General features: G+C 46.3%; 1 protein-coding gene across 7 annotated transcripts in view; it reads right to left on the bottom strand.

Moving 5' to 3' along the window:
* The window catches only part of SPECC1 (sperm antigen with calponin homology and coiled-coil domains 1), a 264043-nt gene that overhangs the window by 72741 nt on the left and 163518 nt on the right, over positions 1-27784 (bottom strand). For 4 of the 7 annotated variants that reach the window (XM_057311280.1, XM_057311281.1, XM_026521092.4 and 1 more), the window contains 4 exons: positions 23290-24869; positions 12428-12635; positions 9009-9082; positions 8438-8616 (listed from right to left, as the gene is read on the bottom strand). In XM_057311280.1, the coding sequence (XP_057167263.1) occupies positions 8438-8616; positions 9009-9082; positions 12428-12635; positions 23290-24869 (2041 nt within the window). Of the gene's footprint in view, positions 1-2699; positions 4100-8437; positions 8617-9008; positions 9083-12427; positions 12636-23289; positions 24870-27784 lie in introns of those variants that run through there. The other 3 variants (XM_057311283.1, XM_026521095.4, XM_048226459.2) reach the window with 1 other exon arrangement.

The following is a 27784-nucleotide window of genomic DNA, read 5'->3' as shown; positions in this document are numbered from 1 at the left end:
AATGACCAAGCAAAACTAGGCCCAGAATGCTGGCTCCCACATTCCAGTTTCGCCAAGAAAGGAAATGGACACAGATGGATTTCATCCACTAGGAACCTATTCTTTCTCTGTATCTATCTGAGCTTCCATATCTCCGATATGTAACATAAATTCACCTTAAAGAGCCTCCTTTCTGGTTTGGGATTTTAACAGCAGTCACAGCCAAAGTGGGTACGGATCTAAGCAGACACTGGGCAAGTGTCAGGTCCTGACACACTCACCCGTTTAAGCAAGAATAATGATGGACAATTATCTGCTCTGCCCCAAGACCTGCCCTGACCTACGAATATATCCCATAACATAAAATGAAGAGAGTAACTGCACTCAAGAGACAGTCGACATTTATACATTTATGACAGGAAACAGAATTATACACTTGATAGCATCTGCCTGGAGAAGACAATAAAATTCAAGAAAAGAGGAAAATATATGAAAGACGACGGTTTACGATGAAAGGCTGAGTCTAAAAAGTGATATCAGCAACCTAATAATCCCATTAAAATATTTTAAAGCAGAACCAGCTCAAGAGAAAAAGAAATGAGGGCATACAGGGCAAGTCTCTCTGAATATAGATGAAATAAATAACGCAGAGGTGGGATTTCAACTTGGTGGGCAGAGGACGGTTTTGATAAACGGTGCTGGCATGACCGGCTGTCCAACTGGGAGAAGACCCTTACCTCACAGCAGACTAAACAAAGGAAGGCAAGTCAAGTACCTGAGAGAGAGAGAAACAGATAAAGAAAATGTGATAACCTATTTCTGTAAGATGAGGGTAGCGGAAATCTTGAACAAACACAGAGAACCCAGACACAGTAAAGGAAAATACTAACATTATACTGCGCAACAATATAAAATTTTCCGTGATAACGATGGCAAAGCCAAAAGGCCCATAATATCCTGGGATAAACACACACCCCTACTAAGATGCTGACTGATAAACGGACAAGAGAAAAACAATCAGTCTGCAAAAAAATAAACAAAAGTGCTAAACAAGCAATTCTCAACAGAGGAAAAGCAAATGGTTAACACATAAAAATTTCCCCGGGAAAACGCAAATATAAAGTACCAATGAGGTAGCATTTTTTGCTTACCCTATCGGCAAAAATTAAGATTATATTATCTGCATCTGCTCAGGCTGTGTATAGACAGGCACGTTCGTCAAGAATAAAATGTCATAGGGGCGCCTGGGTGGCACAGCGGTTAAGCGTCTGCCTTCGGCTCAGGGCGTGATCCCGGCGTGATGGGATCGAGCCCCACATCAGGCTCCTCCGCTATGAGCCTGCTTCTTCCTCTCCCACTCCCCCTGCTTGTGTTCCCTCTCTCGCTGGCTGTCTCTCTCTGTCAAATAAATAAATAAATAAATAAATAAATAAATAAAAATCTTAAAAAAAAAAAAAAGAATAAAATGTCATAAGGGGCGCCTCGTGGCGCAGTCGTTAAGCGTCTGTCTTCGGCTCAGGGCGTGATCCCGGCATTCTGGGATCGAGCCCCACATCAGGCTCCTCCTCTATGAGCCTGCTTCTTTCTCTCCCACTCCCCTGCCTGTGTTCCCTCTCTCGCTGGCTCTCTCTCTCTCTGTCAAATAAATAAATAAAATCTTAAAAAAAAAAAAGGAATAAAATGTCATAACCCTTAGGCAAGTAATCTGGCAAATCTATTAAAATCAAAACTGCATATCCTCCAATGTAGCAATCATACTTTTAGGAACCCATCCTATGAAAATAAAAACAGATCTATCATGTGGATAAGGATTGCTATTATGCCATTGTTGGGAAAGAAAAGACTAGAAAATATAACCTTGATGTTCACCAATATGACAGTGTTTGAATATTCTAGGGGCACATCCATCCTCTGGGACACCATGCAGCTATTAAAATGAGTTAAATTTGGGGCGCAAGGGGGCTCAGTCAGTTAAGCATCCTACTCTTGATCTTGGCTCAGGTCTTGGGCTCAGGGTCGTGAGTTCAGGCCCTGCATTGGGCTCCATTCTGGGCATGGCACTTACTTAAAATAAAATAAAATAAAATAATAAAAAAAGAAAAAAGAAAAATCGACCTGGAAGGATGTCCATGATACACTGTTAATGTATGTTATATATTTTATAAAAAATATAAAAACGAACCCCTATGTACTTATACGAGTAGAGGCAGAGGTAAAGAAAAACAGATACACTGTGAACACTGATTACCTTATAGGGTGGTACTGGAGCGGGAAAAGATGACTATTTTTCACTATACAACTCCATTTTGTTACCAGGGTACCTAAATATTCATGATTAAGAAGAAATCCAATATATCAAATCACCAAGTGATCTACTTGTTTTTACAGTTCAACAAGATAAGCCTGGACTTCAAATGCCATGTACTAGATTGTTTGGGAAACACCGGCATTTTGCTTCAACAATTTATGCAAAATTAGTTATTTTTGCTCCTTGCCCTCTTGTTCCAATAATGAAATCATTTTAGAAATTACATTCATATTTAAAATCACAGCGTCCTGCCTACAACTTGTATTGAAAGTCCGGCTTGCTTCTGGCTCAAATTCTAGTTATCGGACATGGCTTTGAGTCCTGAAACCACCTGCACTAGAAAGCCGAGGACAGATGGACATGAAGGTCCTGCAAACATGTGGCCAGTGATCATAAACCAGGCAAGAGACTCTTCCGAATGATAACATATTTATTTAGCACTTCATGAATGCTTACGTATAAAAATATTCAATGGTACCCAGAATAAAGACAGATCGAAATACGGGCTGCAAATACAGCTGTGCATCTGAAGTTGAGGTGATTTTCCTTTTGTTTATATTTGAAAACCCCTGGCAAGTGAATGCGGTATCGTTCCAAGAAAATCTCTGTCTGAGGTAAAGCTCTCCCAGTAGATCAAGGGGACAATGCCAGCAAGGGTCCAAGCTATTTTCATGGAGGACACATCGACCTCTCTTCTACCACCAAGCGAGATTTTTCTAGGGATTCTGGGCTCTCCAGTTGGACGCGCCAAACTGTCCTCCTGAGTTAAAAAGCCTTCCTGCTCCTCACGTCCTCCTACCGGATGGGAGCTCCTGTCTCATCCTGGGGACACGTAGCTAAGACCTGCCACCGTCTGGACGGCACAGAGGGTCCTCAAGAGAGGGCCAAGCTGAATCATGTGCAGATCTTCACAAACTCTGTACTTCCGAAGTTTAACATCCCACTCTGAATTCTGGATCACTCTGAATCATCCACTTCTGGATTGAAAGTCTTTCAGTTTCCAGGGTAAGTTTTATTCCTGAGGCCTTTAATTGTAGTCGTTCCTTAATTTTTCCGTCAGATTCCAAAGGGCATTGCCACCATGTAAGCTGACCCGTTCAACGACATCCTTTTGGATCAGCCAAACGGCACTTGTGTTGAGCCCCACGGAAGATTCTGGAAATCAAACCCCAACTGAGTGGTGGCTTGTTTCGAATGAGGTAAGGAAGTCAGACCCCAGCTTGAAAGGGCTCGTTGGAGACTTGATATAAAGGAAGAACTTCCTAGCTTCTTCGGAATGAGACGCGACACAGACGGCTTCCTATTTTGCCCTAAGTAGTGTTAATTCCAAGACTGTCAGATAACCATGTTCAAGAGAAAGCACAGATATAAACTCCAAAAAGTAAGACAGAGGCACAGGTTGCGTTCAGCAGCGCTCCCTCTGCACACGCAAGTTACGTATAAAAAAGTGAGTTTCACAACATGCTTGTAATTTGTCTTTTTCGGAACAACTTCATCTTACGCTCCATAAAAGATTGCTGAATCTTCTGAGAAAAAGAAGGAAGGGAAAAAAAAGGGGGGGGGGGAAGGACCATCTTTGATCGTGCAATGAGTTGCTTCCAAAATGTAGAAAAAAGGTAGAGAGACTTGATCGCCACGACTGTGTGAAACAGAGGCTGTTATAAGGAGACAATCTGGCTCTTGGTAAAGAGGTAATTTCTCCCCCACATTATTCCCCCTTTCATATAGAAATGGCTGTAGTTTCCCATCATGGCAAGGGCTGGGCTGTCTTTCTTCCAGCAAATGCTCTGCTAGCTGACAGAGACCATGGAGCTGTGAAAACAGAAATGGAGGGGGGGAAAGGCTGGTAAAGGAGTTACTCGAGGCAACATGATCTCAGGCTACAGACAGAAGACTTAACAGCTGCCACTGCCCCACAGGGAAGAGCTATATCTAGAATGGGGCCAACAGGTTTGAATTCCTACTCCTCTCATCTTTTTGGAAGCCAAAGGTCTTTGCACAGACTCAAGACATCACTACTGGGGTCCTTTCACTAGACCTTCTCCGACAGCAACTGTTGGGAGAGTAGAGACGGCCAGGACACCTAAAATCAGGCTCCTCTGTCATTTACAGAGTGGCTCAAGCTTCCCCTCTACTGTCCTACAGTCAAGGCTGGGGGGAAAAAAAATCAACCACCCAGAAAAAAGGATTTCTTTCAGTATTGAGGCCTATCAGTCCTAAAAGGCCTAGGGGAAGCTCATGTCCACACTTTCCAAAGCCACTCTGTGAAGACGGGGGCTGGGAGGCAGGGCAGCAGACACAGTTCGTCGCGATTCCAGGCTATATGTCCAACGCCGCCAACGCAGATTCCAGCTATGGAAGCAGAAGGCGTGGAAGGGTTGTGCTGGGAGCCCAGAGGGCCAGCTTCCACATCAAGGGCCAAAGTGTCAGGGGCCCCTGAGGCTCAGATTAGGAACCCCCACGAGAACCGGTCCCCTCTGGCAGGTCTGGGGAGGCTGTATCAAAGTATCTGCAACAAGAGAGCTGGAAAAGGTATCTCAGTGACCCCGAGCGTCTACACCGCCAGCTCCCACACTCGGCCTTTCAGTGACAGCTCCAGAACCCCCGGGGCCCGCGGCTGTGACACACGACAGCTGTAAGGACACAGAGTGGCACAGGCAGGCGACTGACATTAGGGAAGGATACATTGTGCACACAGAGTTAGAGCCGATTCCAGAAGAGTCTGGCAGTGATGGGCCACCATGCTGCTCGCTTCAGAGGTGACGACGCAAGAGCCAGTGGGAGAAGCTAGACATGTTCTGAATCTCAGACCTTCTGCTTAGAAGTTCCTACCGCTAATGAGGCACCAATGTTTAGTGTTTTTAACCATTTTTAAAAAGATGTTTTCCATGGATGTTTATTGGTGTCATAGGAGTAAAATCGAGTCACCCTAAAAATAATGGTCTTTAGTGTTTCAGAGTAAGAGGAAAAACGTCTCTAGGTCTTCCCCTGTTACTGTTCGAGAAGCCTGTGTCATGCTCTGCAGGTCAACAATGTCCTCCGTGTGGCCCATCAAGGCATGGAGGGGAGCTGCGTGTGTGTCCTCTGAATCTGGAGGCCAGGCCCCAGGTCTCAGCTTTTCAGGAAAAAGGCTGGATGTTTTAATTTTGATGGAAGTTTGAACTGTAATGGTGTGCTCTTAATGGCTCAAAAGCGGAAGAAGCCGGAGTTGAAAAAGTTATTTGTTATCCTTTCATCCTTTAATGTATCAGCAAAACAGATCACTTCCAGGTCCGTAAAAACTACATTGGCTGGTTCAGATTTCCGGAACAGAAAGAGGAGGTCCACAGCCCAGCTAAAATGTGGAGATGCCACTGTTTCCAGGAGGTTCCAAGGACTGCATTGGACAGATGGTGCGGTTGGCATGTGAGTTCCTGACTCCCCCATCAGAGAAAGGCCAGCTGACCAACTGGTCTCAGAGAACAGTGGACCTTCCAGGGCCCTTCAGTCGCAACCCACTCTCATCGCCTCGTTTGGGGGAGGGAACAGCTAGGTCTGGGATAGAAACCTTGCCAGTTGGTGGCAAAGCCAAGACTTGAGCCTCGTTTCTCCATCTACTCTTCACATCTGTTATTCTGACTCCAAAACAAAAATCCTTTTGAAAACGTAATAGGACCGAAGATTGCTAGCGCACTAGTTTTTAGAATTTTCTAAAATCCTAGGTTAAATAATGTTCCACTTGGTTTCACCTGCTGAGTTCTTGGTAATGAAGGCTAACTTGTACTCACACAGAGGCGCTTCATCTGCCCACCTACCAGCCTGACTGTATCCCCTCAAATGCCTGGATATGCGAAGTAAGAATGAGAATCGGTAAATCCTGTGTTAGGATTGAGGTTCTTTTCAAATGTTCTTACCTTCTCTTGGTTGTACTTGGAGGACCTCATCAGAGAATTTTCTGCAAGTTCGTTGGCTGTGGCTGAACCAAGAATGCCTTTTGAGTTCTCATATTTCGAAATGACTGTCAAAGTCAAATCGAGTTTCAGTCGAGAACCCATTCAGCCAGGATGGAAACACTATGTCACTTCAGGACCTTTAAGCGTGTGGGTTGGTTTCAAGTCTTGCTCAGGGGATGGTTCAGGATGTGGCTGAGCCAGCGGCGAGTGACTTTCAGAGTCAACTCTTTAGAAGGGGCAGTCTGCAGAGTCAGGGAGGAACCCGGGTCTGGCTGCCGTCTGAAACCCTGCCCAACTCAACGACATGCCAAAAACACACTGATGGGGTTTCAGTAATAGGCCGTGTTCTGGGCTGGTGTCAGCCCTACACTGTTGAAATGTTTTGTGATAAGGGATTAAACTGCTGGATTTGGGTGGTCGGTTTGCAAATCACTAGAAAATTAGAAGAGAAATGTACCGTGTTTATTAAAAAAAAAATGAAGTGACCCTATGTTTAAAGATGTAGAATATTATATATGGACCCTAAATCGTTGGGATTTGTGCAGAGACTTTCTATGGTATCAGAGTTCAAGTTGTAAAATCTGGCCTGTGTCTTAGAGTCTAGGTAAGAAATGCAGAAGCTCGTACGATAACTACATGAACTTGGGACTCGTCCTGTACCGTTTATCTTTACAATAACATACGTATGAAGTGATGCAAGTTACAGTCTGGTTCCTCTTCCAAAAACACACATCATAAAAGCAAGACAAGTGGACAAATTAAACAGAAGCAAAAAGCAAATGAGGGGACCTCATGTTCATTTCAACAGGGGACATTCTCTAGTCTTTTCGATTCTCCTCCCTCCTTAACTTAAAATTCACATGCTTTGGCGGCCAGAGGGTACAGGTGTGACTATAAAATAATGATCTTGATTTTCAAGGGTGACTCATGGAACTAGCTACACACATCTTATCTGAATCCTTCCCTACAGTCTGTTTTTAAGCAGGCTCTGTGCCCAGTGTGGAGCTCAACGTGGGGCTTGAACTCACGACCCTGAGATCAAGACCTGAGCTGAGATCAGGAGTCGGACGCCTAACCTGACTGAGCCACCCAGGCTCCCCTACAGCCTGTTTTATATGAAACTCATAAACAAAGGAAGGACGGACTGACTGAAACAAGTTTGGTAAGAGAATCAAAACAGAATCCTGAGAAGAAATTTACTTTTTCTAGTGTCATGAAACTCACAATAATACATCAGACCCAGAGGCTCAGAATCTGGCCAATGAATAACTCTCTTGATCTTGGAAAACATGGAGAAAGGGCCAACTGCACAAATCAGCATTCAGAACCTAGTAAATCTGACTTAAAATACTATGTTTCATATTTGAAAGACACCTGAAAATTCCAAATAATTTCCTAATATCCAAGAATCTCAAAGTTAGGGACAGTTACTCCTGACTGGGGAAAGGGAACACTGCATTCATTTAGGCCTAAAGTACTGTTTGTCATCTCGTCTGTGAACCCCTAAAATTTCAAATAATAATGAAGTCTGAGCTCACTTTAGGAATACCTGCCTCTGAAACTTTGCTGTTAGGAAGAACTTTCTGGGACAACACACGGTGTGATTTCCCTCCCTCGGAACTCAAAAGGAAAGTCACGTGTTAGCCAGACGTATGTTCTCCACACTCATCCTTTTTAATAAAGGGGGTTATTTCAAGGGCTTTTGGAGGCAGCCCACAGGCATGGCCGAGGGAGAAGCATGTCCCTGGGCCGGGAGGAATGGGCCCCTTCACTGGTGGCAAATCCCCTGGGAGTGAGTCCAGCCTTGCCCAGGGCATGAGAGGGACCCACGTGAGGTGTTGCTGTGGCCCGTGGAAGCGCGTGGTTTCCTGCACTAATAAACACCATGATTTAAGGAGCTATCCTAGACGCACTTCTCTTCCTTAAATGCGGGAGGACCCTTGGCTAGAACTTTCGCGCACAATGTACGTGAAAAGTTTTCTCACTGCCTTGGGCCAGAGAACGGCAGTGACCCGGCCCTGGATGGACCCTTCTGGCCGTGTGGCGGTGGCAGCAGCGGACGAGTGAGTTTAGGAAAGAAATAAAGGTTCTGCACAGAGAGACACAGAAGCGCCACGTCTCCAGACGGCGAAGGCTCATGCGTGGTGATTAAAGGAGAAGCCAAGCACGGTGCGGGTGCCCGCCAGACTCACAAACGTGTGGCTCTGTCGTGACCCACCTGCCCTGGCTCTGCATGTCCCCTAGCTCCTTCTGCAGCCTGGCGTTCTTCTCCTCTTCCTCCAGCAACCTCCTCCTCACGGTGCGCAGCTCCTGCTGGGCCTCACACTTGATGTCGTTGGCCACCACCACCGCCGTCTGCAGGTCCGCCTGGAACCGCCTCCATTCCTCCGTCTCCTCCTGAAAACGCCAGAAGCCACACCTGCGTCAGAGGCTGGCCGGGGCGGCGTGTGGGCAGGGGCCCCCGGGTCCCCCATGTCAGTCAGCGAGAAGGACCGGCCAGGTGGCCCTTCGCGAGCACGCTTCAATGCCGTCCCACCACCAGGAAAAGGAACAGCACGGGAGGGAAGGACACTTGGTGTTATCGGAGTTTATCCTGAGGCTGAAAAGCTGCTTTGATTTTGTTTCCTGCCAACACTAATCTGTGGTTCCAGGGCCCACGGGAAGGTACTGAGAAAGCAGGCTAGAAGAGTCAGTGGGGTATTTTTCAGAGGGTTCCAAACCGAAGGCGGGGACACTCTCAGTACAATGATGGAGAAGGCTCCCTGTCCCCTGCGGTAGCCACGTCTCACCTTTATCTGCTTAGTCAGAGTCTTCAGCTGCCTTTCCAGGTCTGACTTCTGTTCCTCCAGCTTCATCACGTTGCCTGGAAATAAACAAGTCAGACAGGAGTTGGAAAAGGCGCAAGACTCTTGGGAGAAAGCAAGCGAGGTAGAAAGGGAGCAGAACCAGATTTAAAATCCGTCCGGTCTGCTATAAATTCCATCCTTGGCATCCAGCTAGAAACTGGAGGGTCCTCCAACACAGAAAGTGGGATGGTTTGGGGAATAAGTGGTGCTGAGTTAGGTTATACTTGCAGATGGTACAGCCAGGCCCCACTCATATTGACTACACTCACTCCTGGCCTCCCTGGTGGTCGCACATTATGGTCCTGAATGTCCTTTATCGCTGTGCGGTAGAGACCTTTTGTAGAACAGAGAATATGACCGGTTATTACTACGGGGACTTTTAGACCAGTTGCTAGAGTCGAGGTTTTTAACTGTAGTTAAACAACAGAATCACCTGGGAAGCCTCTCAAAAGCACACATGGTTCAAAGCCCCAGACTGTGACCCACAGAGAGGGAACACCCATGGGGAGACAGGATCTGGGGGGGGGGGGTATTTTACCAGCTCCAAAGGTGACCTGAACCTTCTCCTTAATTGAGAACATCCTCTGTCCCCTTCTCTCTCCGCCTTTGATTCTTCCACGTTGCTACCAGAGTCATTTCAATTTAAATCTGATCACATCCATTACCTAGTTAAAATTCTTCAGTGGGGGCGCCTGGGTGGCTCAGTCAGCTAACCATCTGCCTTCAGCTCAGGTCATGATCCCAGGGTCCCGGGATCAAGTCCCGCATCAGGCTCCCTGCTCACAGGGGAGTCTGCTTCTTCCTCTGACCCTCTCCCCTCCCCTGCTCTCTCTCACTCACTCTCTCTCAAATAAATAAATAAAATTTTTAAAAAAAATTATTCAATGGTTCTTCATGACTCATTCCAGGGCAGTAGGTGTCTATTAAGGATATGAATCAGAATTATCAGAGAAGCTTCAAAAAGAATAAACGACACAGGGTCAGGTCCCACTCTGGCCATTCTAATTCAGTGGGGCCTGAGAATCTGTGTTGGGGTCAATGCGGCAGAATAACAAAACACTCCTTCACTTCTTTGTATTTTCCTGTCCATTTCTCTCGAGGATCTTAAGGGAGGAGTGACTGGTCTCAGGCTGGATTTGTGTGTCCCTGGGCCTCCTAGCGAAAAGACATCTTACTAATACCTTAACACCCCGGACAGGAGTTAAAAAGCTTCTCAAAAGACAACTAGTCTATGTTATTTTCAATCCTGGATAAGTCAGGATACAACCATAGGAAGTGGTGTGACATCTGCTCTGGACATTAATTATAAGCTGGCTTTCTTGGCGGGTTTGTGCTTGACTTTTAAGGATTTGGAGACAACACAGCCACATTCTCATGAGCAATACATCACAGGAACAAAGCAAAACTGGACTTCTCTTCTTTGACTTTATACGCTCTTCAAGGATGGTGCTGTTTGGAAATACACACTATCGACGGCGGTGGGTGATTACTGAGAACTGCCTAGATGATGCTGACACTGGCTGACGTTCTCTAACTCTGCTGCGTATCACGTCCAGTGAAGGATGGAACTCTGGTGCTAGCCAGGCAATCGAGGTGTAGAATGTCCACTCAATTCTCATTACGTGTGGCAGTGACATCAAGTTGCCAGGCACGCCAAACTGGCGAATACTGAACTTTGCTCCTATGGGAAATACAGGGTTCGGTTCCTGCAAGCCTCTGATCACAACATTTTTATTAAAGGAGACACTACTTGGGTTATACAGGTTTGTTTGCCAATGTCCTTGTGAAAAAAAAAAAAAAAAAAAGGCCGTCCCATCAGTGCTGGAAACCTGCTTACCCACATAACCCTTTCACTGTATAATATTTGGTAGGTATTTTAAAAATTCTTCTCCAGCTTCCCAGTCGACAGAAAGTGACTCGCCTGCAAGTTTTTACCTTTGCTCATGCTGTGAGGCCTGCGGAGCCTCGAGAGCCAGCCAGCACTGGCTCGGAAAGGTCTAACACTTTCCTGACCCCGGGAAACATGACTATAAACTTCTTTGGTTTTGGGTTTCACAACAATGCAGTCTGCTACCTTTTACTTTTTTTTTTTAAACCAGACATCATCTCGTGAATCCGCAATCTGCTTTTCCGTCTTTTCCACATCTTCGTCACGCCCCACAGATTTTACGTCAGCATTTCCCAGAGTACTGAATTTCATTTTCCTTTCTCTGGAAGTTTTCATTAACATTGGACTCACGGCCAACAGCACCAAAACTTGTGCTTGAACAAAGCTCATCTAACACATATTTTCTCCTTAAGGCACATCCCAGCTTTCCTGCCGTAGGGACCCCAGACAGCATTTCAGGACTACATTTGGGGGCCACTCTAAACAGTGAAATCGCCCCCCCAAAAAGCACAAAAATATAAAAAAACATGGCCCTAAATAACCATGAAAAAGATACTTGTTTGCAGTATGAGAGCTGGACCAAGAACACAAAGGGTCATCCTGTTCAAGCTAAGCCGGGAATGGACTTTGGGAGACTAAAATTGTTCGCCACTCTCTCTGCACACGTCCGCGAATGACATGAAAAGTGCTGTGAGTGTTGATTTTGGGGTTACAAATAAATTCTGGCAAGCAGGTGAATCCCCAGAGATGGATTCCACAAATAATGAGCATGGGCTGTACAAGTCGGGGAACTTTTCAGGCAACCACCCATGCTATTTTTAGCAATGGTTAGTGTCTCCCAAAGCTCTGTGCATTAATTCTTTTGTGACAAAAGCAAAACACATTAGATGTGATAACTTCATAAAGCTTATTTGGACAAAGCAGGCAATGTTTAACTAATCCCTTTTAATGTCAATCCCTATTCAAAACGAACGATGAGTTCATAAAGAAGCCATATATTGGAGCCTCTTCAGTAATGAAGTGGCTGTTACGTGTAAGTTACTTGATATCCTGGCTTCAATGGGACACATGCTAGAACTGTTTTCTCCCTGAGCCCAAGAGCACACGTTGTTCAAATCCATCTGACCATCTGTCACCCATCTTCCTCCCCATCAGATCCCAAAGACAATGCTCTGTCGATACCCGATGAGCGCGGGCGGTGGCTCACGGACAGTATACCTGACACTCCAAATGTGTTTGCTCTTTTTCACAACCACCCCGTGCTGCTGACTCGCGTTCAACAACGTGTCCTTCCACACCACCCACTCTTCCAGTTTAAGAGGTTCATTATTCTGCCTTTCTTGACCGCCATTCTTCCTACGAGACTGCCGGATACGCCCGCGGAAGGCAGACATTCTCACAGCCCCTCCCGGGCATGCGGTCTGCATCCTGCTCAGTCCCGAGCCACGTCTGACCAGGGCTCGAGTCCACTTACTTTCCAGCTCACTGATGAGCTGGTTGTTATGCAACTTGACAGCGCGATGCTGTTCCACCTGATCTTCCAATTCAAATATGGTTTCCTTCATGTCTTTAATCTCCGCGTCACTCTCTGACGCTTTCTCTTGCAGCTTCAGGCTGGTTCGGCTCAGCTGTTCTGCTTGATGATCACATATCTCCTTCAAGTAAGAATAATCCTTTTCCACCTAGAATAAACAGAAGGTTTCGGGGTCAGTTAGCAGGAAAGAGTTCCTCACCCATCAGCGTCAGGCTCACCCAGGCAGCGGCAGAGGGAGCTCTTGGCATGTGCTACACCTGGAATCATTTCTGTATTCTTAGCCCCGGGAATAGCCAAGGCCAAAAATACACAAAGAAACGTGATGTCTGCAAACGGCCAAATATGGTGGCTTCTGTGTCCCTCCCTGAGGCAGGAAGAAAGCCGCAGGTAGATAGCTGCCCTTCTGTCCTGCAGCTGGTGCAAGAGCGCCTCCCTGGGAGGCTCTGGTACTGCGCCCGGAGAGGGGCCCGGCTGTGGGCGGGACGCTGCCCTCCTCACATCTGCTATGGAGCAGCGCCCTCTGCTGGGGATCCAGGAACAATGCCCCTGATTCCCTGCAAACGACAAATCTCTCCAGCCATAAACTTCTAGCGGTTATAGCGTTTCTTCGGAGAAATGCGACATTAATGTGACGCAGAACACCAGTTGAAAGCCCAGGAAACGTGGGCATGCACCAGACACAGAGAAGCAGCACAGGCCAGGCTCTCATTTCAACTTTTCAATTCTTAATCATGAAACATTTTAAACACACAGAAAATCACCCAGAGTGACAAGATAACCATGTGCCCAAACGGACTTCAAGCGACTAAATTTTGTCACATTTGCTACATATTTTTACTTTAACAGGATTTAGTAAAGTCCCAACCTTCTCTGCCACCCCAGAGAGTAATTTGCATTATCCCAAAAGTGGTGTGTGGTTGTTGCTTGAACGGTTTTTCACTTTCACTGCCTATGAATGTGCCCACAATATACAATATTGTCCTGTTTTAAAATTTTTTATTTTATTTATTTTTATTTTTAAGTAATCTAATCTCTGCACCCAATGTGGGGCTCGAACTCACAATCCCAAGATTAAGAGTCACATGCCTCACTGACTGAGCCAGCCAGGCACCCCGTTTTAAAATTTTTATACAAATCATATTATACCATAATTATGCTTTTGCAGTGTACTGTTACACTGCATTATATTATATGGTAATATGCTTTTGTCCTGGACTATACTATACTTCTTAGGCTTTTGTAAAACTTGCTTTTAACCATGTTTTTGTGATATCCACACTGATATCCACAATGTTCTGTCATTACTTTAAATGTTTCATAGTACTCTGCTCTCAGAATATACCAATTATTTTAGTATGAACTATGCTCCTTTTCTATAGTCCTTTCATTCATGTTACCAAATAGCTACATATTTACCAATTAATGGAAGCCTGGTACCTATTACATGTCTTCCTAGATTTGGGGGCATCGCCGTATACAAGAAATTTTTTTCACCATTGCATCTAACGTGTAAAATCTTCTGGCTGCAAGCTCTCTGTGGGCAGAGACCCCGTCTGCTCTCTTCACCACTGTACCCCTGGTGCCTACACAGCGTCAGACACACGGGGGACCCCCGAGTGAACAGATGCCGGACAGCAGGATTGCACTGCTTCTCAGCTGGGACCTTGTGATAAGGAATAAATAAAGAAGGAAGGAAAGGAAAGAGGGAGGGAAGAAGGAGAGAACCAGCATGGGAAAGAACGGGAGCACACCCCTAGCTTGACGGTGCGCACTGCTCTGCGAAACTGGTATGTCAATTACAAAGGTGCGCGGCTGCCTACTGCGCTGTCGCTGCTGCATGGGACACCCAGGGGGCTAGCCCGGAGCCGGACTGCCGGAGTTTAAAGCCCAGCTCTGCCCACCGAAGCAGGGTATGCAACGTTAGAGGACACAAGTCCAAGAAGTCTACACCACGTGATCCAGAGCGCAAGTCGTTGACCTGACGATAGGGACCTAATAAACACAAGAGGACTTTTAAGGAGAAAGGAGGCAACGTGTTTTAGGTACGAGAAGGTTGACGTCCAACAGCATCTGAAAAGCAGCCGAGGCAGGCGGCTTGTGAGCCCTGCCTCCTGAGTCAGACCGTGGCTTTCTGCAGAGCTGGCCGGGCTCCGTGTCAGGGAAGCCTCGGGCTGAGGGCCCGCTCTCCTGGCGTCTAGAAACACGCATGTTACTTGGGTGGGACTGCTGTGGGTCGGGAGTGAAACTGGGGGGTTGTAACCAGGGAACCAGCAGGATGAGCACCTTGAAGAGGGTCTCCAGGTGCAGCTGAGGCTGCTGGCCTCCCACGGGCCCCCACCCGCTTTACTTCCCACGTGTTGGCTTGTCACGATCACGAGCACCGAATGGTAAGCATGGCAGTGGGAAGGGGCCCCTGTGATGTGCGCTGCGGACGGCTGGGGCCAGTGAACTTGTCAGTCAGTACACTGTTTCAAATCACACACCCCATTCTTCCTTCTTAATTTGGGAATCATTCTCTCAAGTTTAGCAATATATTCCAGAAAGCTCTTTTATGAAAACCAACAAGAACAAAAACCCTTAAGTAACTTCGCAACTTCTGCTTGTAGGAGCTTGCTGGGTAATAATAGGCAGGTATTTTTATATTCATTTTACAGATTAACAAATGGAGAGAGGGAGAAGTTAAGCCACTTGAAAAGAACAATCCAATTTCTCAGGGAGCTAGGGCCAGCACCTTGTACTTCCATGACCCTTCCGAGTTCTAGGTTGCCGTCCACGTGACTGGCCTTCCCGCCGGCTGGTTCTTTGGTTCAACAACTGCGCTATCAGACAACCAGTAAGGTGATTTCCAATGTCTCCTTTTCAAAAAAGAATCCACTATCACGCACGCCAAGGGCAACCTCTCATCTTCAAAAACCCAACTTGTTCTAGAAACGGGGTGTGCAGAATCGTATTACAAACAGTCAAATGAATTTCCCCGGGGAGCCCCAGTCCTACCTGGGACTGGTTAGAGCCAGTCCCAGAGGCAGATGGCAGCAGAGACCACTCGGGGCTCCCCTGCAGGGCTCAGCCCGGTCTCCTGCCTTCCAGGATGGGGGAGGCAGGGACAGCAGGGTGGCCTGGAGGGAGACGGGGCGAGAACCTCTCCCCTGGCTTGTCAGACACTGAAACTGAGGAAGAGGTATCACTGAGGGTCCCACACTCCCAGCCACTGGAAACTACCGGCTTCACTTCCAGGGTCGGGCCAACCTTTCTGGCCTGAGAACTAGATGTTCTCTTCCGGCCACATTCCTGCTGTCCCCACCCCGCCAGCTCCCCCAGTGACTTCCTACTCCCCTCAAGATTCACGTTGTAAATCACACAAAAGGACATGTCCTGATGACTCAGGTGTTCACTATGAATTTCTCTACTGTGTTCTAATCAAGTAAAATTCTCCTCGTTCACTGAGACTTGAAAGGTGGTTTTCTTCCGACCAAAAGGCTTTTTTTTTTTTTAAAGATTTTATTTATTTATTTATTCGACAGAGACAGAGACAGCCAGCGAGAGAGGGAACACAAGCAGGGGGAGTGGGAGAGGAAGAAGCAGGCTCATAGCGGAAGAGCCTGATGTGGGGCTCGATCCCACAACGCCGGGATCACGCCCTGAGCCGAAGGCAGACGCTTAACTGCTGTGCCACCCAGGCGCCCCCGACCAAAAGGCTTTGGCCTTAAGACTACATGTGTTTGAGTCCTTAGGTCTGCCTCAAATGTTTTTCTATCTCTTCTTCATTGCCATGTAACCGGGAAGCAGCACACACCAGTGATGAGGGGTTCTGGGGTCAGACCCAGCATCAAACCCTGGCCTTCGTCAATTCATCAATTAGCTAGTCACCTAGCCATTCTCTGCCTCAGTTTCTTCAGGTGCAAAAAATTAGATAACGACAGTATCTCTCGCATAAAGTTATGATGATTAAATGAGATTAAATGATCAAAAGGGTCAAAGAGTGCCCAGCACATATAAAGCACTAAAATATTAGTTATTATTAAAATATGATCATTAATTTTATTTTTTAACATATTGATAGAATTAGAGCAGCCTCTCTCCTAATTCGGTTGCAAGTGTCTCTAACATTCATTCACTTATTCAACAAGTATTTCCTGGATACCTAGTATATAGAAGAAGTCATGATGTTAAAATTACACAGCTGATCCCTGAACGACACGGGGAGGGGGGTGGTAAGGGGCACCAATCTCCCCCCCCCACAGTCAAAACTTCATGACATAACTAAACCTTAACTTTTGACGCCACCAAAACTTAACTACCAATAGCTTACTATTGACCAGAAGACTTACTGATAACATCAACAGTGGGCTGACGCATATTTTGTAACGGGAGATGCATTACGCACTGTATTCTTACAATAAAGGAAATTAGAGAGAAGATTATTTAGAAAATCATAAGGAAGAGAAAATACATTTACAGTACTGTACTTGCTGGGAAAAACCCCACAAATAAGAAGAGGACCCGTGCTGTTCAAGGGTCAGCTGTATGTAACATGGAGGTGAATAAACTTGGAGTGATTGCTTGAGTAACTTCACCAGGAGTCAGAATGTGTTATTTTTGTTGTGTTTGTTTTTACATCTAACTTGGTTCCTCCAAAACTCCTTTTGCTTAATTCTTGGCCCTGTTCCGAATATATACTGCTGATGGAGAGCCATGTTTCATTCATGCTGGTCAAGACTTGAACTATTTTTTTTTTTGCAATGCTGCTGTGCCAAGGGAAAGGAGAACATGCTAATTTAGTTTACACTTTTGTTATGGAAAAAGAAAAATGGCTATACAACACTCAAAGAAGAGGGTAAAAATCTGTATTTCACTTTGGGAACTTTCTAGATTTTTCGGATGAGTGCTCATGGAGGGGCTCACCCAGGAGAGACAAATGCTGGGGCTTCGCAGACAAGTCCTAAGGTCAAGTTAAGGGAAGAATGGTGGTCAGGCCTAACGTCAGGAAAGATATTAACATGTCTAGAGAGAAAAATGCGCCCCCCAGAAGGGAAGGGGAGTCAGCCCAGGAGATCCAGAAAGGGAGAGACCACACTTGGGTCCAGGGGAGAAGCAGTGCCCCCACCTCTGAGTTACACAGAGGCGCAGGGAGGTCCTGTGGGTCTGGTCCCACTGGCAATACGACCCTTACTCAAACATCGGATGTCTCTTGGCCAAACCCTCACGTTCAGCTCCCACCCGCCCTGCACAAGGTTGCAAGAGCAGGGGGAGGGGGGAACCGAGGGAGGCAGCAGTCACGGGGACATGTGACTGCTGTGTGTCCTGGGCCACATGACTGTCATGTCTCACCTAATAAAGGACGAAAGGGCATTCTGACTTTACAGAGGACACTTCTAAGCTCCAGCCGGCTGGGGCCTGAGGCACAGTCCCGGAGCAATGGCCCATCTCGGCCTTTCCCCAAGCTGCGTGGACAAGGGTCTCCTCTTGACTTCTTCTGGAAAGCTGGAAAACAGGCTCTGCCACACAAATTTCTTTTCCTTTCCTTTCTTTTTCTTTTTCTTTTTTTTTTTTTTTAGAGAGAGAGAGAGAGAGCACTTGCAAGGCAGGGCAGGGGTGGAGGATGGGGGGCGGGGGGGCAGAGGGCGAGGGAGAGAATCTTAAGCAGTCTCCACACGCAGCTCAGAGCCTTAGCTCATGACCTGAGTCAAAACCAAGAGTCAGACGCTTAACCGAGGGAGCCACCCAGGCGCCCCCACACAAGTTTCTTATTGCCTTCTTTCCAGCACGAAGTCCCAGGGCTCTGCTCCGCTCAGAGCACTGATACACTGTTGTCAGCCAAAGACACTGGAGAGAATGGGAAAACTGAGCTGAAGACCACTGAAATGTCCATGTCTTCAGCCTGAACAGTTCAACCCTGACCGACCCTCCCAAGAGTACCCAGTGCATGATGCACGAAGGGGAAGTGATCCCTAAGTTCTCCTGAACTCCACCACACAGATTCACCTATACTGACCTCCTCCCAGATGCCAGGGATGGCAGGGGCTTTCATACAAGTGATCCTGGCTGATCTGCCTCGGGGACAATGACCCCACAGAGCTGACGGCCCGTCCTTGTCACAGCTTTCGCTCAAATTCTGGTTTTGCCACTTGCGGCCAGTGGACCCCCTAATTAGTTAGGCCTGGTGAGCAATACTGGTCACACAGGGATTACGGTACCCCTAGTTTTCCCCTGCCTCTCACAGCAAGTGTTCCTTTATAATCTCCTTTCCCCTCTGGAAGAGACACCTGAGTTTCTATAGTAAGAACTAAATCTCTAAGGATACCACCCATAAGCTTTTGACCTTAGGGGAAAAGAAATCAATATTTTCTTTTAAAACTTGGGGGTTTCAAGCCTTATAAAAATATTCTAACTTGAAATCAAGATCCCGGACAACTGAAAATTTGAACGTCAGAAAAACATAAACCTGGATTGCATTACTGCCCGGAAAACCAAGAATCCCATGCAACGACATGCTGCTTGCTGGCTGGGGCGGCCGTGTGTGTGGCTTACAGGGGGCCGAGCCATCAGGACTCTGTGGAAAGGAGACCCTTCCTCAAAGTCGTACGGTGGCATGTCTCATAATCATACAGTAAGCTGCCAGCAAAATGTCTGTGCTGGGTATCAGAGAAGCTGACGAGAATGGAGATACTAGCTGAAGACAAAGAAAGGAGAGGAATAAAAAGCCCCAAAACAATCACAATGATTGTAAATGTCCTACCAATTTTCCATTTACTGTGTGAGGAACTGATCTACCCTATATTCCCCTCGGCCCCCTAAAAGAGTAGATTTTAAGGCTTTTCAGAGGCTCTTCTCACAGTATCTGAGTCACTTAGGTAACTTAGCCAAACTGGAAACTTACACAGACTTACTCCACCTACCAGATCATAGGATGATTCGGTATTGCTTTTTCTCTCTGTAAATGGGTGATTTTGCTCTTTTCTCATAATATTCACCTTCTGCCAAGAATTAGAGTGGATGAATGCAGAGCTCAAGGGTACAAGTTATTTATTACCAAGAAAACTGTGTGGTGGTGAACAGGACACTCACCTTGACATCTGCTTAAGGCGGTTAAACGTGAAAGTTCTATGCAAAAATGTCTGGGGAGACCACTGAGAACCGAAGAGTCAGGATTTACCCCAGGAATGCAGAGATGATTTAACACTAGACTACCTTAGAAAATCGACTGTAATTTACCTCATTCACAAGCTAAAGCAGAGAAACCGTCATGATCACATAAAAACTACTCTAAGATGATAGCAGATGTGTAAGATCCATGGTAAATGTAGAAAAATTCATTCTCCAGCCTTTAAAAAAAAAAGCACCAAATACTTGTATCACTCAATAAAAGGTACACGAATGCCTACAAGAGACATCCTTGATAAAATGTCGAAGGCACTCCCTTTACACAAGGCCAAGATCCCTCCACCACCACACTTCCATTCAGCACTGTGCAGCACAGGGGGGCCTGCCCAAGGTCACAGACCGAACCATTAGCTAAGTCAGGAGGACCCACGCTTCCCACCTACCAACCCGCCACCTCCCCATCCTTCATGATAGCTTTGTGCTGAAAGTGCTCCTGTTTCTTTGGGGGCATGAGCCCCTTACATCTTATAACTTGAGTTCATGGCTGCTGGTGGATTGGTTGATATTTTGCATTGAGGCTTCTACAATCAGCTTCCAGTCAGCCTAGAAAGTCTGGGTTTCACCTTTTCGAAGGTAACAGAAAAGGACAAATCACAACTCCACTGCAATTACAGATCAGTGACCCTGTACACGTAAGACAGTGAAAAATTAGGGCGCGCCTGGGTGACGCAGTCGGTTAAGCGTCTGCCTTCGGCTCAGGTCATGATCTCCGGGTCCTGGGATCGAGTCCCGCATCGGGGTCCCTGCTCAGTGCGGAGCCTGCTTCTCCCTCTCCTTCTGCCCCTCCCCCTGGCTCATGCTCTCTCTCTTAGATAAAGAAATAAAAGCTTTAAAAAAAAAAAGACAGCACAAAATTACAGACCTAGGATCTTGATACGTATAAAAGAAACTCTATGTGACATGGTGCTTCACACACTCTTACCTCAGAATACCAGCTAGAGCCTCTTTCATCCTACTGACAAACGTCTGCTCATTCTAATCAGCAAGTAATATAAAAATATGGAATATATGAATAACTTAATTAACAGCTTGATTTAAAACATATATGCTGTACCTCGTACTTCACAGAGAACGCAAACCTTTCTTCTTTTTCTCCAAATAAGACTCAGTTTGTCCCAGAAAATTCTAAATTTTACTGTCTTCCTGTAGCTAAAGCAATAATAAAGGGCAAATTCGTACCTTTAAATGCTTTCATTATCAACCAAGAAATGACAGACTTAAACAAACACAGAATTTTACTCAAAATACTAAGAAGAAACCAAGGAAGTGTAGAAAAAGCAGAACAAAAGGATTAATAACGTAGAAACACATTAAGCAAACAGATTAACAGTAGAATTGATAAACTAATTCAGCTGGGTCTTTGTAGTCAAGGACTGTGGAGTGACATACTCTATCCTTCTGAATAAGAAGATTCAATACTTTAATTATGTTGATACAAGTTTGCATGCGTGCCCAAACGTGCATACACCAGGAAAACATCCGAAAAAACCATCTGAAAAGACATACAGCAAAATGCTAGCAGCGTTTTTCCCCAAGTGGTGGGGTTAAAGGTAATATTAATTTTCTTCTTTATAGGTTTCTGTTCTGTAGTTTCCAAACCTTCTGTAATGAATATATAATTTCATGTTCAGAAAAAGTGAAGCTACCGTCTTGAGATACTAAATGATTTCTTGGTGACACGTATATTTAATGTAATGTCAATCGAAATACAAAGAGACAGATGAAGGACTGAGGGGGGACTTCAAGGTCACCCAGGAGATCAAGCTTTTTGCAACAGTGATGGAGGGGAACCAATTTCACAGACACTAAAACTTAATGTAAAGCTACAATTACCACCTTAAACTTCAGATGGCACCTGGCTAGTACCTTCTAACGGGGTTGCTTCCATACTTTCAGTAAGATGCTGTAAATTTAGAACACCAACAATGATAACAAACAGCTCCTAACACTACCTACCCCTCAGATCGTCAGACAGCCCAAAGCCAGAATCAAGTTGCAACAGACTAATCTGAAGGCAGATGAAGCCGTAGAGAAAAATCCCCTGTGAGCTCATGGCACAACTTGTCTCTTTAAACAGTGACAACCCTGCGCTGAGGTGGGGAGTGGCTTCATCCTCTCTCACCAGGGGAGCCCTAACAGCACAGCACCAGCACCTGGAGGGAACAGGGAAACAGGAAGCCACCTGTCCATACCTTCCCGGCATTGCTGTGAGCCAATAGAATATTACAGAATTTCCAGCAATCTTCATCATGTAACCAAGTTCCAGACTGATTAAAGGATTATTTTAAAAAATGAAATTGTGATCATTTAATTTCACTGTGGGTTGGGAAAGATCTTTCCCAGTGAAGAAGGGGAGGAGAAATGAGGCAATGAACCCCAGATGTGAATGACCCAGCGACTCCATACCAATCAACCAGCAGGGGTTCAGGGAAACAGGCACTCTCACGGATCTGCTGGTGGGAACAAACCAAGATGGTATTTCTGGGGGGCAAACTGGATGAATGTATCGAGCGCCTCTAAAATGGTCATACTCTGACACAGTAAGCCAATGTTTAGGAATTTTTCCCAAGGAAATAATCTGAGATATATAAAAAAAAAAAGTCTTTACAATATCAAAAGACTGGAAAAGAATATAAATGTTCAACTAACAGGCGACCAGTAAAGTACATGTGAAATATTTATATGAGAGAATACTGTCTGACCTTAAAATCATGTCTCAAAGAATAATGTTGAGAATATGCTCAGAAAATACTGAATTAAAAAAGAGTATGTACAAGATGAGTCTAAAAATTTTTTTACAAAAACACTTATTTATAAGAAAAAAATGAATTAAAAAAGTACGTACAAGATGAGTCTAAAAAAATTTTTTTAAATACACTTATTTATATTTGAGAGAGAGCACATGTGTGCACACACGTGCAAGTGAGCGGGGGGGGAGGGACAGAAGAGAGAGAGAGAGAATCCCCAGGAGACTCTCAGCTGAACGGGGAGCCTTACGTGGGGCTCAGTCCCACGACCTTGAGACCATGACCCGAGCTGAAACCAAGAGTCAGCCTCCCAACCGACTGAGCCACCCAGGCACCCCTAAAAAAAATTTTTTTAACTTGTGGGACACACACACACACACATACATAAATCTGAAAGAAAACACCAAAATAGCGGTTATATTATCACTTGGTAGAGAAATTAGGGATGATTTTAATTATCTGTTACTAGCAGCCCAAAGCATGCTAACTGATCTGGATAACTATCCCTCATTCTGAGCCAGTTAGACTCAGCTTATTTGCCACCTCTTCCAAGAAGCCCTCCTGCACTACCTTCCTCTGTCCCATATCATTCTAGGTGTTCCTCCGTGGCACTGGACTCTGAGCTGTCCTCTCTGATACACTTTCTCCCTGCATCGTACTCACTCCTTTGATTCACTATATCCCGGCCACACTTTGAACTGCCTCTAGTCAGAAATTGGGGTGTTTCATTTTTGTATCCCCAATCTGTCTGGAATGGAACAGATCTTCAAGCTGGAATGCTGGATTCGGGAGTGAAACTGGCTGAGCAAAGGATTCTCTGAGCTCTGTGAATCTAACGGTCAAGGAGGGGAAGGCTAAGAATGAGCAAACAGGGGCACAGAGGTATCTCCTTACCTTGGCCAGGAGGCTCGAAACATGCTTAATTTCACCATGGGCCTTCACCAATTCTTGCTTGAGCTCGGTGCAAGACAGCTCCAGCTGATCTTTCTCAGCCCGAGCGACCCTCAACATTTCTTGAACTTCACGACCCTCTGCCGTGTGCCCCACGGGACTGGTCTCCGTAGCTTTCTGCTTCTCATTCTCCAAATGAGCCTTCAACGACCCATTTTCCACCTGCAGCCCTTCGAGCGTAGCTTTACACTCTTCCAGACTTTTGGCCATCACGCCGTTATTATGCCGCTCCAGGTCCAGAAACCCATTCAGTTTTTCGTTTTCTTCCTTCAGGTGTTTAATCATGTCTAAGGCGCCTTGGTTTTCTTCCTCGACCTTCCGTAAGCTACAGGTCAGCTGCTGCTGAATGTTGAGCAGTTTCTCTCTCTCAAAGCGGCCCTGGTCAAGAATTTCTGCGCACTTCTGCTCCAGCTCAAGGATCTTTCCTTCCTGCACGTTGGGCTCCTCATTCCTCACTCGCTCTTGTAGGAGATTTAGCAGCTTCTCGTTTTCCTGACTCAGCTGCTCGGCCCTCTCCCGATGCTGATGAAAGGACGTCTCTAAAATCGTCTTCTCATCCACCAGTTTCTCGTTTTCGGCTGTCAGCTCCTGCACCATTTGTTGCTGGTCTGACAATTCTTGCAAAGTAGCCTGCAGCTCCTCGGCCGTGCTGTGGTGGTTTTCTTCCATCTTTTGTATCTTCTCCGTGAGGGAAGCCAGGGACAGTTCGCTCACGTTGTTCGGGGAACCGCCAGCGATGGAACACTTGGAGCTCTTGAAGGGGTTGCTGGTGGAAGACAGGGGCCGGGAGGGGGTGTCTGCTGTGATGTGCTCAAAATCGGACGCATCAGGGGAGAGAGAAGCTTTGGTAACGTCGCTGCTTGAAGAGTCCGACGTCCGTAATGCATTTTCGTGTATGTTGTTCCTGTACTCCTCGATCTCACCCGACAGCTGAGGTCCAGACGGGCTTCCGAAGCTTGACTCCTGAGTTAGGGATGTTGGGCAGCTGCTCTCACCGGTGTGACTTGCGCCTCCCTCTGAATTTGGGGAATGCTCCAGGTAAGTCAGTTTCTCCCGCAAGGCCCGGTTTTCCTCCTCGAGATCTGCAAGCTCTTTCTGAAAAGTCTTGTTCTTCTCCTCAAGAGCTCTTATCAAAGGCTCTGAGTCACTTGGCGAGGCGGACGTTCCATCTAGATTGGAGTCTGAAGCATCAGCTCCTTCGATGCTTGGAGTCCTTTTCTCCTTGCATTTCTTCAGTTCACTTCGAAGCCTGTTAATTTCACTATCTTTCGCTTTGGCTTCTGCCAGAAGTTCCCGAACTTGGGATTCGAGCACGGCCTTTTCCCCGCCTTCATTCTCTTGCTTCGGTCTCGTGGAAGTGGTCCTCAGGTGCTTAGTGGGGGTGGGTGTGCTGGAAGAAGTTGGACTGGACACCGACTTCCTGGGGTTGGAGGGACCTCGTGGCACCGTTCTCTCCCTTGAGACAGTTACTGAAAGTTCTCGAGGAGCTGGAATGCCCGTCCGTTTGGCTGTTGTCACAGCCCCTAAGGACAGAAGGAGTAGAAGCCAATGAAACAAGGCATTTTTATAAATGAAACCCAAGTGACTTCAGCTCACATGGGATAGTGAAGAGGGTGGCCATTGCCCTTTACTCATTTCCACCCCCCCCCCGGGTCTAGATAAGTATCTGGGTCTGATTGAGTTTCTGTACCTCCCCCCACAGCCCTATACTTTGGGGGAAGCTGGACTCCAAGCCTGAGCCCCTCCTTGTAATTGCATCCCAGCACAGTTGCTGGTTCAAGGCATGAGCACATCCCTCAACCGAAGTCAACAGAACAGCAGGAGAGGTTTTCTGGGTGAGCTCCTAAAACATTACTACACATGAGTAAGGGATCATATAAGCCTGGGAATGGCTGCAACCTCTTGTCATCACAAGAGGAAGTGAATGCAGAGTACAGAAAGAAGGAAACCAAATTCCTAGTAGCACCGTGGAGTTACCCAATCAGTCCACCCTGCAGCTTAGCCTAGAGCTGGCCTTCCGATGACACAAACCAACAAATACCCTTCATCCACGTCACCTTGAATTGGGTTTTCTGGAACTGGCAGCTTCATGCATTTGAACCGTAACCTTGGCAACCGAACAACAGCCTTTTGACCAAATGCAAGTTCATCCTGACTTTCTTAAACATTTTTGAAAATTCACCAACATCTTGTGAATGAACACAATCTTGACTAAGAAATCACGACACATAAATAACGCCAAGTTAGGACTAATCTAACTCGATGACACACTGCTTTTATCATAGGTGGAAATTGTGTGCTTATTCGTATTCACAGAAACAAGAATAAATGGGGTGAGGACACATCACATGTATCTACGGTACAGTTTTAAATATTAAAGGGATTTTCTCAATATGGAAATGATACAGAATTTAGAGTATTTATAATGGGAAACGTAAGGTAAGAAACTGTTTTCTATTTTCATCTATATTACGTTACAATATTAAAAAAAAATTCTGGTTGCGAAAACCCAGACATCAGTCTCCTATATGCTCTCGAAATGAAACCCACCTCAGAGGTTAAAGTGTAAATGAAAATTGTGGAACTCTTTTAGAAACTTGAAGACCCTTTGATGAATCAAGGCTGACTGCTATGACTTACCTACCTGCACGTGAGGCTGAAGGTCCCCAGTAACAAGGGACCCTAGAAGGAGTCCCCAATCCCGAGGGCTCCACAAGGTAGGAGGTGGTGGGGGAATGCCCGCACAGACTAGCAGCGGCCCCAGTCCACAAGGACGGAAGCAGAGCCCAACGTGGCCAGGAGCCCTAAGCCTGCCACCAGGACCTCTAAGGAGCACCTGTGATCTGAGCATTCTGAAATCGGAGGTGAGGATGTGAAGGCCAATGGCATTCACTGCTGTGTCTAACAGTCAGTGCTTTTTTTACGACTTTGACATAATAAAGGCTAAGCTGGGGGCACCCGGGTGGCTCAGTCGAGTGACTGAGCTGACTTGATCTTGGCTCAGGTCATAATCTCGGAGTCCTGGGATTGAGCCCCACCTCGGGCTCTGTGCTCAGCAGGGAGTCTGCTTTTCCCTCTCCCCCTACTCATGCTCTCCCCTCAAATAAACAAAATCTTTTTAAAAAATTAAAAAAAAATAAAGGCTAAGCTATGGTTTTTAAAGTAACTTTTCCAAACTAAGTTACTGGAAAGCTAAGAGTACCATGATACACACTTAGTACTTTTAAGTGTCTGACCTGCATCTTATTTTTTTTTTTTAAAGATTTTATTTATTTATTCGACAGAGAGAGACAGCCAGCGAGAGAGGGAACACAAGCAGGGGGAGTGGGAGAGGAAGAAGCAGGCTCATAGCGGAGGAGCCCGATGTGGGACTCGATCCCGGAACGCCAGGATCACGCCCTGAGCTGAAGGCAGACGATTAACCGCTGTGCCACCCAGGCGCCCCAGACCTACATCCTATTAATGGAGAAAATACTCGGGGAAGAAAAGATTTATTTAATTTATTCTTGTAAAATGAAGATTGCAATCACTCAGCAATAAAACGTTTTAGTGACGCTGGTTCTCTAGAATGAAGTAATCCTGGCGAGGGCCCCTAAGGAAAACGGAAGATGAACTCAAGTTCTGCGGTAACTCTCGTCAGAACAGGCAGACGGGAGGGTCCCGCGCTGATTATCACAGAGCCGTTGGCCATTCCTTATACAGCCACTGGAACCAAGCCTCCTTTCCAACCATTCCTCGGGTGTGAAGATGGGCAGGGCCCAGACGGAACAGATCAACTCTGTCATCCTTGCCAGCCCAAGGGGAACGCCCCTCTTCTGCTGCCACATAGGTGTTACTACTTGCACCTTACCTAAACCACGAGGAATTTTTTTTATGTCAAAATACATTTGTGAAATACATCCAGCTGTGTATTGTGAAATACACGATCCAGTCGTATTTGTTACCACATCCGTTCTTTTTTATATCCGTTCTGACACTTCATCAGCCCTGAAGAAAGTCACTAGTATTATTGTTTTCCTAAGGTTTTTTTTGAAAGCTTCTTCCCAGCTTTGTACACATCATTTCCCAAGCTTTAATTACGAGAGGTTAAGTGTAGAGAGTGTTGTGAAAACTCACCATCGGCCCAGACTAAGGTTGGTGCACGGTGGCTCACCCCCCACCCCCGGGTCCGTGCAGGTCTGCAGCAGGGGTGCCCCTCGTCCTGGACACAGCGGGCGAGTCCTAGCGCTCAGAATGTAATCAGTCAGAAGGTTCCAACTACCCAGCGTTCACCTCAAGTACTGTGTGTGAGGAAACCTCACTGCTGAACAACACATCCTGGAACCCTGCAAAGGGGCACACCACCTGACGCATATACCTGGCAAAGGGGGCGCAGAGGTGACCGGAAGCCTGGAGCCGATGGAACAGGAACGGCTCAGCTGGCACTCTTATTTCTCGG

This window comes from Ursus arctos, unplaced genomic scaffold, assembly GCF_023065955.2.
Source record: "Ursus arctos isolate Adak ecotype North America unplaced genomic scaffold, UrsArc2.0 scaffold_14, whole genome shotgun sequence".
NCBI classification, from domain to species: Eukaryota; Metazoa; Chordata; class Mammalia; order Carnivora; family Ursidae; genus Ursus; species Ursus arctos.
Note: the sequence above shows the minus strand (reverse complement) of the source record. Positions and strands in the feature narration are given on the sequence as shown.